This window comes from Palaemon carinicauda, chromosome 36 (genome assembly GCF_036898095.1).
Source record: "Palaemon carinicauda isolate YSFRI2023 chromosome 36, ASM3689809v2, whole genome shotgun sequence".
In the NCBI taxonomy this organism is placed as follows: Eukaryota; Metazoa; Arthropoda; class Malacostraca; order Decapoda; family Palaemonidae; genus Palaemon; species Palaemon carinicauda.
Window position 1 is genome coordinate 2,175,507 of NC_090760.1, and position 15,722 is coordinate 2,191,228.

The window sequence follows — 15,722 nt, forward strand, 5'->3', positions numbered from 1 at the left end:
AAAAAATATACTGCAAAATGTGCTGGGGAAAAAAATAACCCCTGGGGGTTAAGGGTTGGAAATTTCCAAAGAGCCTGGGAGTAAAAGGGTTAAACTACTTTACATATTACATTCTTATTCCAATATCTTGACTCGACATTCCATTAATCTTCTGATGATGTAACTAAAAAAGGAATAACTGAAAATTGCATTAAAAAAAAACTGAATAAATTTTCTATACAGCATTTAAGGTTACATGAGCTAATTATGCTAAAATGCATTATTGAAACAACAGGTCAACTGACTGATAGGAATATAGTTGGAAATAATTGACCATTTTAAAAGTCAGTGATAAACAAAATATTACTTTGGTAAAAATATTAAACCAATTGTTAACAAGATCCTAAAAAAAAGTCATTACATTTGGTGAAAGTTAATAACAGAATTTCTACCGGACTAAAACGACCTTGGTTATTCCGTAATACTTCGAGTAATGGTGCGTGACATTCCTCTCATTTTCTCGAGGTTTTGCGTTTCCAAACTTAATCCTTGATACAGCAACAGTAAACACAAAAATTACTGTTCAGTATTATATTTTTACACCATAAACTCAATAGGAACTATGAAAACAATAAAAAAGACTAACCAATATAAAGTCCTACCCATTGTGACATTAACACATTAACCCTTTTACCCCCAAAGGACATACTGGTACGTTTCACAAAACTCACCCCTTTACCACCATGGACGTACCGGTACGTCCTTGCAAAAAACTGCTATTTACATTTTTTTTCATAATTTTGATAATTTTTTGAGAAACTTCAGGCATTTTCCAAGAGAATGAGACCAACCTGCCCTCTCTATGATGAAAATTAAGGCTGTTAGAGCAATTTTAAAAAAATATACTGCAAAATGTGCTTGAAAAAAAATAACCCCTGGGGGTTAAAGGCTGGAAAGTTCCAAATAGCCTGGGGGTAAAAGGGTTATCACATTAATAGGTGTCAAACAAGAAATAAATTGAATTGGACTAGCAGATAAATTAAGATATTAAATGATTATGCCTGGAATACAAAACGGCTGTTTCTTCATAGTTACTAAACACTAAGACAGTAATGACAACTACGTAATGTACGGATAATAATGATATCTTTGGCACAAATGGAAAGCACTTCCAACATGATTACTCACCATCAAGAGGTTTAGCACTGTATAATTTTTTCAACAAAAATAATGGCGTTTCGCTAATAAGCGTTCACATATTTTTCTTGTCATATTCATGATTACAGTAATAAACTTATTGTCTATTGTCTAGATGTTTTTCAGAACAAATTCATATGCTAGAAACACTTTGCAGCCTTCAAAGCCTACCTTCACAAATCATTTTTAAAATATATAAACATTTATCACAATTTACTGTAAAAGACAGCTTTACCTCAGGATTTATGAGTAATTATAAAATGCTTCGCTCAAATGACAGTTATCACTTCTGCATTAAACATTCATCCGAATAAAAAAAAAGGAACCTTACATTGATCCAATTTGACATCTTGTCCACTGAAATATGGATGAGAACAGTATCAATCACAGCTGTACTGTTCAAGGTTATGTGAAAAAAATCCTCATTTAATTAACAATTGAAATATTATTAAATACTTAGATATCAGCTCCTAACTTGATCAATAATTACCCAGCTGGGGTTGGGGGTCGTACGGATTATGGAGTAAGTTTGCCTTGCCTTTACAGGATTATAATATTCATTCAAATGTTACCCGAGCTAACATCAGCTTCAATAAGTTTTCTCAAAAAGAACTTTTCAAACAGGCCCCATAAATCCTAGCACTGACATAGATGGACTAAATATTTAAGAGCATTTAAAAAAATATTCACGATACTAAACACTTCTGCAGTTTAGCTGATAATGATAAATATAAATAATGCAGTTAAATCTAAAATAAAGTTCTAACACTAATCGGAGATGGGGCAAACACCGTCAGTCTATTTTAGAAATCTGCTAATTATATTATGTATGGTCTGGCTATATATCAGTTTAATGAAATCGGTGTTACTGTATGGACATGAGTTGTGGTATGACAATGAAACAATATCCAACATATTTTGTAGATTTGAGAACAAAGCCCTCAGAAGGATATTGAAAGTGAAATGGCTGAACAGGACTAGAAATGAACTATGAGAGATTACTCGAGTGCCTTCTGTGGATGAGTTCATGGTGAAGGATAGATGGAGGTGGTTTGGTCATGCTCTTCGCACTCCCCAAGAGAGAGATTAGTTCACCAAACTTTTAACTGGGCTCCTCAAGGCACTAGAAGAGTTGGAAGACCCAGGTCTACGTGGTTGAGGACTACGATGTGTGAAGTAGGAGATGATGAAAGGAGAGGTATTTATTTAAAAGCTCAAGATAGAGACGACGGGCAAAATCTAACTGAGGCCCTTTACGTCAACAGGCGTGTGAGATTTTGATGGTCTGATCGAGTGTTTGGGGGAAATGAGGTCAAGTATTTTGTTAAAAGAGATATAAGGTTGCAAGATCCCAAGAGACGCAAGAGTCTTCCGATACTAACTTGAAGATATGCAAGAAAGATAGTTCTGTAAGGAATCTGACGGATGATTTTCAAGATTTTACAATACGTGTTTGGCTTGGTTTTGCTTTGTGAATATGTTTTTACAGGGAGATAATCTATTAATCAAATGAGACTAAAGAAAGAGATCCTTTTATTATGCTACAGAAGGTGAACTGCCTTTTAGATCTCTCCTGAGAAGTTAATAATTCTGAAAAACATCTAACGTAGGTCGAGATCTTTAGATTTTCAGGTTTTTAAGGAAAGATTAAGTAATCTGGAAATTCCCCAAGAAAATTCAAAGCAACAAGTATCTATGCCATAGTTAAACGTTTCATGTACAGTATTTTATATAAATGAATTAATTTCCTGTTAGGGGATTCAGCATTATGAAGCTTCATTTGTGGTGGATAATGTGGGAGGGTGGGCTGTGGCACCCTAGCAGTACCAGCTGAACTCGGTTGAGTCCCTTGTTAGGCTGGAGGAACGTAGAGTAGAGGTCCCCTTTTTTGTTTTGTTTCTTTGTTGATGTCGGCTACCCCCCAAAATTGGGGGAAGTGCCTTTGTATATGGATGTATGTATGTGTAATTTCCTGTGTACTGTATATATAGTGGTTAGTGTTTTCCACTGTTCCCCCAAAGACTTCAGTCACTAGAATATATATAAAGCGACAGGTATCTATACCACATATCAGTTAAATGTTTCATGTACAGTATTTATATAAAGGAATTAATGCCCTGTGTATATATAGTGGTTAGTGTTTTCTACTGCCCCCTCCCCCCCCCCAAAGACTTCAGTCAGTAAATAATAGAGAGGCATGTTCAATACATATCGTCAAAGTGTGTATGATGTAAACCCTATCATGATTATTTATCAATTCTCAAAATCCACACACGAAATACAGGTATATTAACCAAAAGCTACTGATGGAATTGAAATGGAATAAGATATTGCTTCATTAAATACCTAAATCTAATAGTGAGCTGGCAAAATTGACTCCATAAAGCCTGGGAACTTTCATGCAATATGCTATACTATATGAGAATTTTCTGGAAGTCGAGGGAACGAAAGACCAGTCGAGTAGTAGGGGATTATACAAAAGAGCTCAAACTAAGATAGTATATTATGAGTTTCAGATTAACCAGTTTTAAAATGGTGCATTTTATCATTAGTTCTGTCTGCAGAAAAGATCAGTTGTTGCTTAATTCCTTCAACATTTTGGTGTAGGTCCTAAAGTTGATATAAGTAGCAGGTAATCTTGCACAAGTAAATATTTTATTGCAAAACTAGATACTGTAATTAGAAATATATTTTTTCAATACCTAAATTACTTTGTGATGACTAAACTAAAAATTCCCTTGGCATCTTGATATTCATGCAATGATATGGTTGAAATTCCATAAATCAAATGTAATCACACTTAATATTTCAAGACAAGAAACTAGATGAATGAAGCTACTGGAGTTATAATCAGAAAAGTCATTAATGCTTCATTATTACAGTGATTCTTTAAAGACCAAGATAACGTCTGTTTATAATAAAGAGGCAAGACGACAGAAGCTTCTTTGCAATTATCATAGTGAAAGTTAAATCTGATCAATTTGCTACTGGAGTTAAAATCAGAAAAGTTGTTAAGGCTTCATTATTACATTGATTCTTTGAAGACCTTAAGATAACGTCTGTTTATAATAAAGAGGCAAGACGCCAGAAGCCTATTTGCAGTTACTATCATGAAATAGTCTAACCTGAACAATTTTGCGGGGGGCAAAGCAAAAATGGTTTTCACTAATACGAAGGAAATAAAAAATATTTATCAGTAAATATCACCTTCTTTAGAGCTTGTTCCCTGGCTTTAGAAGTTAATTCTTTGTTTATAAAACTAAAGCGAGAATAGACAACCCAAAGATAATGAAATGAGGTGATGGGAGAATGTTGAAAACATTAAACTCTACATGGTAATGCCAAGTCCTATAAATTCACATTAAAAAAAGATATTTGCTCCCATCTTTCTTCAATCAATGAAATTGATTATTTAATAGAAATGATACAGGCCATTACAATGAGGGTATTTTCAATCCCCTTGACATTTCTCCAATTCCATCTTATGAAAATTAAAATTCTTCGGTGCACATACACGAGAATCAAATTTACATTTTTTCTATAATGAACCACTAATTGTCTAAATGCCTTAAGAAACATAGCAAATTCATAATAAATGCTCATTCTTTGGGTAAACAATATCATTCATATTCACTTCCTTGAAGTTTATAAATGCATAATAATCTACAAAAAGTATTGTTTCATATTCTGTAATCCTAGAATTGACACATACTGATCACAAAGGCTGGATTCACGAGTACCTACCTTACCCAACAGATATCTTAGTCACATAAAGAATGCAATCCTTGCAAGGAATGGTTCATTTTAGATAAGAATGACACCGAGCGTGTCATTACCAGTTCATAAATAACTAAGGGTATCAGGGAGCCTCAAAGCGAAGACGGCAAGTAGTTACATAAAACAATTCTTACATTATGAGATATGAAAGACTTGGTCAACACACGACATCTTCATCCTCCGCTAGAGAACAAGTTACAACGATAGTAGTCCATGAACGTACACCAACAAACGAAGGCAGTTTCTTCCTTATTATGCCTTGATAAAAATAAATCACATCACGCTAAACGTGATCCAAGGTTTTATGTAATAAACAAATATCACAAGATTGATGGTGTCAGTAATTCCAAATCAAAACAAGGGGCTGAAAAGTATCCAACGGTCACCAGACACCCAAGGTAATGGCTACGAGTGTTAAGTTTGCCTGAGGGGGAGATAGCGCGTCGAATGCAACCTAACGATCGAGTTACAGAGCTGGGTATCTGTTAATATCTATCCGTTGGCTTCAAGTATCCTGAAATGTCATGGAATACTAAACGAAAAAGTTAAATGTATATCTTTCTTCATGAACATTCAACACCTATGCAGATGGTCCCCCTACCTACGACCTAATTACTTATCTGGCAACTTTCGTGAGACACGTCAACATAGCAATGAATGAGTCTTATGCATGAGTTATATACTCTTTCCCTTACTTGTACATTGCCTTTGATATGTACAATTACCAAATGAAATTTTATATACTACCTATTTATCTTTAAGTACATATGCATGGTTTGATTTTAATAAAAAAAAAATTTGCAAAATTGTTTTAAAAAACCTTTTGCTTTTGTTTACAAGGAATGCTCAAGAACTTTAAATCAAGCAGGACACAAGTTGGGGAACAGTCTGCATTTTCTAATTCTATCGACCCACGACTACTATAAATATTTGAGACTCCTATCGCACGGTGCAGTTCAATACACCACTTTGGTTTAACAGTAGGCACTCTTCATCAAGTGCAACGATATTTCAAACACATGAACGTACATACTGCACTGATTACCGCTTCCTTATTGTCATGATAAGAGAGAGGCTTCTTTTAATCTCGCTTCAGGACAGACGCTTGGTGGCTGTACGTTATGAAGAGATTACCAGGAGACTGTTCCCATGGCTCTCCATCCACTTGCATCGGTGCTGTTCCTTTTAGATGTATCTGTAAAAGCAGTTTGGAATAGAATGGTTTTGTTTCGTCAGGATTATCTAACTAAAGTTAGCTAATACAAAAAAGGCTTGCGGTTGTTATAACTGTATGGCAAATAATTATATAATCCAAGGAATTTTACCTGCTAACAAATCACAAAATATATACAGTATATGAGAGAGAGAGAGAGAGAGAGAGAGAGAGAGAGAGAGAGAGAGAGAGAGAGAGAGAGAGAGAGAGAGAGAGAGAGAGAACATCACGATCTTCCATTATAAACTATAACATGAGTCTCCTTCTTTGTCTGCATCTTTTCCCATTTCTACGTGGGGTCGATGTTTCTGGTCAGCTTTCTCAATCTACCTCTGTCTCACACCTCATCACCGGTTAATCCCTTAGATCGAAGGTCATCCTTGATACGGTCCACCCACCTTCGCTTTGGTCTCCCTCTCCTTCTCGTTCCCTGTACCTCAATTTCCATCACTCTCCTCCCAATATATCGTTCATCTCTTCTCATGACATGACCATACCACTTCAGTCTACTTTCTTGGATCTTATCTGATAGTTTTCTAACTCCTGTGGCACCCTTAATTACATCATTCCGTATCTTATCTCTTCTTGTCACCCCCCACATCCATCTCACCATTCTCTTCTCTGCCACATCTCTATGGTCAGTGAGTATAATCAGAATGAAATTAATAACTTGAGTACTTTAAAATATATTTGTTCGTACCTGAATACAAACCCTATGCTCTTTAGTATGGGATATATGCTTTCAGCACAGCTGGAATCTAGCCATAAACATTTAAGTGAGGTTTCAAAGACCCTCTGCTAGTTAGCGAGGGTAGACCGGCCACACTGCTCACACACTCACCAAGTGGAATACATCACTTTTGGTTCTGACTTGGTAAAATGAAGCCATGTTGTTTTGCTCTTCCATTAACCCTATAAATAAATCTTACCGGGTAGTAAACTAAACTATTCGGAAAACCCTTCTGAATAACTGGGATTTGAAAGTTTTCGAGGTCCTAGATCAACAAGAGAGCTCTCGGTTTTGTACCAGTCTCTGCGTTGCCAAAGGAGCAGAACCTCCCCTCTAGGCTTCATTCCTCTGTCGGGGTAGTCACTGAAGACCCTGATCCAATCCAAGCTCATGTGGGTGCGAGTCTGGAGTTGGACAAGTCGAAAGACGAAGAATCTGACCACTCAGATGGTGTGCTGCCTTTGTCAGTTAGCCCTAAAACATCCGTCATCGTATTGGTTGTTGGGCTGCATATGGAAAATTAATTGTTTAGGCGATCCTTCATACCCCTCCTGAAGGGAAGGACACAGTTCTTGAATACTTCTGACAGGCACCTCTAACTGGAAAGACCAGGACCGGGTTGCCGTGGTGAAGGGTACCAGGAAGAGCCATCTCCCAAGCTGCCGGGACAAGTAACTTACAGCTAGCAACTCCTCATAGTTACTTCCTGCAATGTTTTCTGGGCAAAGGAAGTACTATGACATCCTCCACGACGATCTCTCGACATTGCCACTACAGTAGACCCAGCGGTCTGGACCTAGGCGCACAACTTGTCATTGGACAATTTGTTGGCACAGCAAGTGACGTTATCGGCTGCAGAAGCTGCGAACATGAATCATGTTGCAAAGGCTTTTTTGCAAGCCAATTTCGACTACAGGTGGGACTCAAGTTGGTTATCTAATGAGGATTTAGCTGATCCAGATATGGCAATGAATACCTTTTTGATTTCTGGAGCAAGAGCTGTTGCGATTCTTGCTCAGACAATTTCGACTAAAGGTGGGACTCAAATTGGTTATATAATGAGGATTTGGCTGATCCAGATAAGGCAATGAATACCTTTTTGATTTCTGGAGCAAGAGCCGTTGAGATTCTTGCTCAGAATACAGTCAATCAGCGAGTGAATTGGATCTTGAAACGGCTAGACTCAGTCATTTCAAAGTTCCAAAGGCAGGTGCCAAAGAGAGAAGTGCTAAAGTTACATAACTCGGCAATGGACGGTCATTCCTTATTCAGCTTAAGACACGATGCAGATGCACAGCGCTGGAAGGCGAGTCAAGACTCTCTCCTCCGCAGGTGGTTTATCATGAGGGTGCTTTTCCCCTATATCTTTTTTTATCTTTCACTCAGGTATTATCTTTTAAACCATCGTTACCTTCAGCTGAAGTAACTATCCTGGAGGGTACTCAGCCTTGTTGGCTCCTTCATGTTGACCAATTTTATCAGACATTTTGTCTTTAGTCCGAGTGTTGTCACTTTATATATATTCGTATACATGTTTTTCTTATTTTTGATGTTTGTTTTCAAATACCATGAGATCTTTTTATTGCTTTCATTCCCTATTCTGTCTGAAGATATTGAGCAAAATCCAGAACCAATGTGTCCTAGACTTTATCAGTGTCGTCTAATGTACAGCAATATTCTCGGAAAGATTTCATAAATGAGGCATTCATCTGAGCTTCTTATTCCAAGTTTTAAGAAACATAATTATGATTTTGAAATGGGATGTCATTCCTAGGGCAAGGTGGAACACTTTAGATACTTGGGATCTAGTATAAGTCAGGAGGGAGGATGTGAGGCTGAAGTTGATTATAAGATAAAAAGCACTTTGGAGAAATGGAGGGAGTTAGCAGAAGTGGTATGTGATAAGAAAATGCCAAGAAAGCAAATCCAAAGGAAAAAAAAAAAACAAAATTTATCACAATCTGGAAGAGGATAAGTCATACAATTGCCGAGTCGATGGCAAAGCTGAACAATAAAGAACCCATGGCACTTTGGTTCTTGCCATTAACTGCTAAGAGTATCTCATTACTTTACATAGACATATGTCAATTGAAAATTAAGACATTTCGGAATTTTTGAGACGTCAATAAACCAAGCCTCTGGAAGAGAAGCAATATGAACATCAGGGGAGGTTCATAGATATATTTATCAACAGTAAACTATAGTCCATTCCTGATTGCTGATTGGTTAGAATTATCTTGTCCAACCAATCAGCGATCAGGAAACTTTTCCGAGCTAAAAGGGCACCGCTGCGAGTCGGTGCAAATATACCTCGCTAAAAGAAATGGACTATAGTAAGCTATACATCAGTTTAGTGAGATCAGTGTTACTCTATGGACATGAGTCAAGGTATGACAATGAAACAATCTCCAATAGATTTAGTAGATTTAAGAACAAAGCCCCCCCAGAAGGATATGGAGAGTTAAATGGCAGGACAGGATTAAAAATGAAACTATAAGAGATTACTCGAGTGCCATATGTGGATGAAATCATTATGAGGGGTAGATGGAGATGGTTTGGGCATGCTCTTTGCACTCCCCACAAGCTCAAGATAGAGACGACAATACCAACATTACAAAAACCAATTAGAACCCTTAAACTTACCTTGAGTTTGGAGCACTGCCCCAGTCTGATAGGTTCACTCAGTCCCATTTGTAACTGGGCGATGTGGAACGAGGAAACCAAGCAAAATACCTCAAGGAGGCCATCGCTAAAGTCCTGAACGGGAGCCTCAGAGCCTCCTGAAATTATATGATCGATATAGTGTCCCTTTCACATACCAATCCCTTGTGACAATGGAAGGTATTTTGAGTTAACCCTTTTACCCCCAGGCTATTTGGAAATTTCCAACCCTTAACCCCAAAAGGGTTATTTTTTTCCCAGCACATTTTGCAGTATATTCTTTTTAAATTGCTCTAACAGACTTAATTTTTGTCATAGAGAGGTCAGGTTGGTCTCATTTTCTTGGAAAATGCCTGAATTTTCTCAAAAAATTATCAAAAATATGAAAAAAAAATTTTTATAGCATTTTTTTGCAAGGACGTACCGGTACGTCCATGGGGGTAAAGGGATGGCTTTTGTGAAACATACCAGTACGTCCTTAGGGGGAAAAGGGTTAAATGGCTCGGAGCATCTAGCTCCGATATATAAATCATAAAATAAGCTGCCTATAATGTTTAAGAAAGCTTAAAGCATTATATATGATTTTTATTCAATTGAACACATAAGGTTCTTGAAGAGTTGCAAATAGAAATTTGAGTGGATTACTAATGTAAATGTTTACATGAGAAATTACCCAAACTGACATGTTCTGCTCCATCTCAAGAGCAAAATTGTTTATAAATTCAAATAATTATAAAATTTGCATTAAAAATACAATACAGTATTCTAAAAATACATGCACCTAATAATTATGAGAAAATGGTTATAACTGTAATTGTATTTTGTAACCTGACAGGCATTTATAAACAATTTACAATATCCCTCGACTTTAAAACGAAACCAATTATTTGTCTCCAAACTTTCCTTACTTTTTCAACTAGAAAATAAAGGATAAAAATATTGTCGTCCCATATTTATAAAACCTCAAATTTACAAGTGCGTTCAAAATATTTGAGTGGCAAACGATAAGATCTACTTAAATTTAAGGCATCTGATGAGAAATTTCCTCGAGGTTAAAAGATAAAACTTCGGATATATCGTAGTTAACTAAGCGCATGCATTTACAGATCGCAAGTAACCCACCTGCTCCAAGTGTCCACGGCCTCACGCCTGCACCCCAAGTAGCTATGTTCAATACCACAACAGCTTCTAAACTCGGTAATTCGACAGGCTTATTGTCCATGTATAGCTCAAGGCGTTGCTCCAAGTTCTTGCATTCGTGCTCCAAAACATCTTTGGTACCAAATGTGAAGTATAGCATCTGTAAGGGATTATTATTATTATTATTATTACTATCCAAGCTACAACCCTAATTGGAAAAGCAAGATGCTATAAGCCCAGGGGCTTGCAATAGCTCGGATTTCTTAGGCAACAAAACTGTTACATTGCACACCAATTTACAAATCTAATTTTAGTTAACCCTCACCAGGTAAATTCAGCTCCTCCTCCTAAGCTCAACAGTGAGATATGTTAACCCTTTTACCCCCAGGCTATTTGGAAATTTCCAACCCTTAACCCCCAGGGGGTTATTTATTTCCCAGCACATTTTGCAGTATATTTTTTTTAAATTGCTCTAACAGCCTTAATTTTTGTTATAGAGAGGTCAGGTTGGTCTCATTCTCTTGGAAAATGCCTGAAATTTCTCAAAAAAATTATCAAAATTATGAAAAAAAAATTTTATAACATTTTTTTGCAAGGACGTACCGGTACGTCCATGGGGGTAAAGGGATGGCTTTTGTGAAACGTACCAGTACGTCCTTTGGGGGTAAAAGGGTTAAAGATATGTTATAGCTAAGCAAAGGTGAACAATGGGTGGGTATTTACTGTACTTTATATTCTAAAGTCCCTCTTTTATCTAGGTTCTACTAATACAAATCATCCACAGTTGTTCTTTTATCATAAAAGCTGTAAAAGCAGAATGCTAGAAGCATAGGGGATCCAGCCATGTCGAGAAAAAAAATTGAGAAGCATAGAATAAACTAGAAAAATGCAAATAAGAAAAAATTATGAAATAAAATACAGTGGAACCTCTACATCCGAATTTTCCAACATCCGAAGTAAAATTCGAGCAAATTTTTTACTCCACCCGAATTTTATTTTGACACACGAAGTAAGCAATTTTCGTCGTACCGGTTGTATCCGAATTTTTCGACACGCGAAGTACAATTCGAACACGTTCCTACTCTTCACCCGAATTTTTTTTTCGACACCCGAAGTAAACAATACTCGTACGCGTAGTTGGTACTCATAACGCCGGATGTGTTTTTTATTTCCACCGATAGAAGGCAGCACTTCGAACCTCGGAGGGACCCTCAATTAGCGTGGCTTGGGTCAGTTCTCTATTCTAGCCGGCTTCTTGCGGTTGTGCCCTGTGCGTTCTGCTATTATTGTACTGTTTTAATCGTGATTTTTTTACTTGCATCCTTTTACGGTAATTTACGAAAAGTATGAGTCCTAAAAGGCTTAGTTTTGCAAGTGGTAGTGGTAGTGGTGAGAAAAGGAAGAAGGAAATGCTTTCTTTAGACGTAAAGCAGGAAATTATTGAAAAACATGAGCGTGGCGTCCGCGTGAGTGAACTTGCTAAACAATATGGCCGTAATATGTCGACGATCTTGACAATCCTGAAACAGAAGGAAGCTATTAAAGCAGTGAAACCTTCTAAGGGGATCACCATTATTTCAAAATGCCGTAGCCCTATCATAGAAGAGATGGAACGACTTCTGATAATCTGGATCAAGGACAGAGAGATTGTTGGCGACACCATCACCGAAACTATCATCTGCGAGAAGGCGCACGCCATCTTCACGGACTTGAAGGAGGAGAGCTCTGGGGGTGATGCTAGGGAGAGTTCAACCAAACCTTCCTCAGACGATTTCAAGGCATCTCGTGGCTGGTTTGAGAAATTTAAGAAACGGTCCGGGATTCATTCAGTTGGTCGCCACGGAGAGGCTGCTAGTGCGGACACAAAGGCTGCAGCTGACTTTGTCAAGAACTTTGAAAGGATCGTGCTGGAAGAAGGCTACGTAGAGCTGCAAGTGTTTAATTGTGATGAAACCGGGCTGTTTTGGAAGAAGATGCCCAGTTGAACCTACATCACCGTCGAAGAGAAGAAATTGCCTGGGCATAAGCCAATGAAGGATCGGTTGACTCTTGCCCTATGTGCCAACGCTAGCGGGGACTTTAAAGTCAAGCCCTTACTGGTTTACCATTCTGAGAACCCTAGGGCCTTTAAGGCACACAACGTCGATAAGGACCAGCTTCATGTTTTCTGGCGATCCAACTCGAAGGCCTGGGTCACTAGGCAGTTCTTTGTGCAATGGGTTAACCAAGTTTTCGGCCCTTCTGTGAAGAAGTATCTTCATGAACAGAAATTGCCTTCAAAGTGCATGCTATGCCTTGACAATGCACCCGCTCACCCCCCCCCCCAGACTTGAAGATGATATCTTCGGTGAATTTAAGTTCATAAAGGTGCTGTATCTTCCACCGAATACCACCTCTATCCTCCAGCCCATGGACCAGCAAGTCATCTCGAATTTCAAGAAGCTCTACACCAAGCACCTATTCAAGCAGTGCTTTAATGTCACGCAAAGCACAAACTTAACTTTGCGTGAATTTTGGAAAAGCCACTTCAACATCGTGCACTGCTTGAAGATCATAGATCAAGCTTGGGTGGGATTAACTCGACGGACCCTCAATTCTGCCTGGAAGAAGCTGTGGCCTGATGCAGTTTCTCCCCGAGATTTATAGGTTTTGACCCCGAACCTGATCCCGTGGTGGGTGCAGTGGAAGACGTAGAGGAAATTGTCTCCCTTGGCAAGTCCATGGGTCTGGAGGTCGACGCAGATGACGTCACGGAACTCGTCGCCGAACATCACGACGAACTTACCACAGAGGAGCTCAAGGAACTCCATGCTATGTCTGAGCACATGAGTGATGACAAAGAAGGGATCGAGGAGGTAGAACATGTGTTAGGTTCAGCGCAAATAAAAGAGGTGTTAGGAAAATATTAAGACGTGGTCGACTTCAACGACAAATACCACCTAAAAAAATTGCAGGTTTGTCGTGTAGTTGCGCAGTTCGATGATGTTTGCCTAACTCACTTTCGAAACATTCTGAAAAGCCGTACCAAGCAACTATCTATCGATAGTTTCTTTAAAAAAACTACGAAGCGAACTCGTGATGAAGAGGATGGAAGTGGTTCAAAGAAACCGGCAAAGAGTGGAGCGAAATAAATTCAATCAATTTTAAGTGGAGAGAGTGAAAGTGATTAAAATTAATCATCAAAAAGAAAAAAAGAAAATGTAAAAAAAATATAAAATATAAAAATGAAAAAAATAAATAAGCTAAGTTATGTTAAAGTTCACTTAGTGTAAGTTAGAATAAGTTACGGTAGTCTACGTTTATCGTAGTTAACCTCTCTACCTCCTCGCCCCCCGTCCGTCTCCTCTTTGCGTAGCAAGACCAACAACACCTGCGCTGGAGTTTCTAAGGTAAAGCGACGCTAAAAACCCGTTTCTTATTTACTTCTTCTTTTTCACATGTCTATTATCTAATTTAGTGCGCATTATTCTCATGGGAAATTATGTGTAGTAGTTTATTAAGGAGTTATCATAGGTTTTTGGGCTCAACCACGGATTAATCCTATTTCAATGTATTCTTATGGGAAAATTCGTTTCGAGATCCGAACATTTTCTACATCCGAATTCGGTTGTGGAACGGATTAAATTCGTATGTAGAGGTACCACTGGAGATGAATAAAAAAACTATTAAATGACATAGTCTGCAAAAGTAGGTTTGATCTCCTGAAGTTAAATATAATAAAGGAAAACTGGAAATGCTCTCCAAATGCTGAATAAGTATTTTAATTTTTAATAAATTCCACACTACACCAGGACATAAAAATCTTCGAGTGAAAAAAGTCCTTCATACAAACTAACAGTCCCCGACTTACCTTATTGATCAGTCTGTTACTAAAAATGTAGAATGGAGACTGCCTGGCACGGTGGAAGTTTAGAGTAACCAGGGCATCGACACCAATGCTCAAATAATTGTTCATGTGTACCTCTCTCGCAGGCATCAATATACCTGCGGGAAAAGAATGGCATGAAAGTACTTGCAAATGAAGAATTCATGATACTTTGAAATAACATTTTTCCTAAGGTAAATTTAAGTCTTACTTATACTATGATATCTGACTTGTAAAATATTTAGGTATATGGACATATTGTTGACGATTAAGTTTTTTCTCAGTATCCATATCAAAATTTTGGATGTTGATATGAATGAGCTTTTCCTGACAAAGTTCTGCTTGAAAAGGGAACAACATGCAAAGTTTTGAATTTTTGAATAGCTACTAATCATAAATTCACAGATATTTCTCGGTATCAATCTCAAAATTTTGGATGTTTTTTCCGACAAAGTTATGCTTGGAAAGGGAACAACATGCAGTGTTTTGAATTTTTAAATAACCTAATCATAAATTAACATATATAGAAAATACTGACTTCTCTTTTAACAACACTAGAATTGCAAAATTCAAAACTAACAAGAGATTGAAGTTGTTAATGTAAGACAGAAAATAGCACACCACACACTTAAGAGTGGATTGTAACATAAGACCTTTACCAAATCTGGAGGAAAAGTTTAAAACTACACTGCCAATCATGTCACACAAGAATGGTATCGAGTTTGCAGAAAGGCTGAAAGATGGTGAGTGTGTACCGAGTGAAAGGCAAAATATTACATCTGAATTTTTTGCCTTTACCACATACAGTACTCTAGCAGAAGAAAATATCTTACAAGTAACCAAAGACCATTATGAACAGGTTCCTTTGACGAATTAATTTAAAGGCTACGCTACCTAGAAGATAGGGAATACAATTTCTTGTAAAAATTACATAGTACCCTAATATTCAAAATTTTATATATGTACTTTCTGGGTCGACCTGTGTTCGCCGGTGAAAAGTCCTTCTTGTCACTTTTCTGATATAAATAACTTCCAAATATACCAGAGATAGTTAAAGTATGGAATGCAGAGGTTACTACCCTTGCGCGAGCACCCCTAAGGGCGTCGTGTATAAAGAAAGGGCGTGTGAAAGCCACTATTCACAGGTCGTCTTTCATTTA

The 15,722-nt window shown here is 37.6% G+C and overlaps 1 protein-coding gene across 2 annotated transcripts in view; it reads right to left on the reverse strand.

The window, feature by feature from the left end:
- Positions 1 to 2,274: 2,274 nt before the first annotated feature.
- Dgkepsilon (diacylglycerol kinase epsilon) overlaps positions 2,275 to 15,722 on the reverse strand; it is a 54,475-nt gene continuing 41,027 nt past the window's right edge. For both annotated transcript variants that reach the window (XM_068359869.1, XM_068359870.1), the window contains exons 8-11: positions 14,548 to 14,681; positions 10,680 to 10,857; positions 9,540 to 9,676; positions 2,275 to 6,148 (exon numbers count right to left, since the gene is read on the reverse strand). In XM_068359869.1, the coding sequence (XP_068215970.1) occupies positions 6,035 to 6,148; positions 9,540 to 9,676; positions 10,680 to 10,857; positions 14,548 to 14,681 (563 nt within the window). In that variant the 3' untranslated portion in view covers positions 2,275 to 6,034. The remainder of the gene's footprint in view (positions 6,149 to 9,539; positions 9,677 to 10,679; positions 10,858 to 14,547; positions 14,682 to 15,722) is intronic.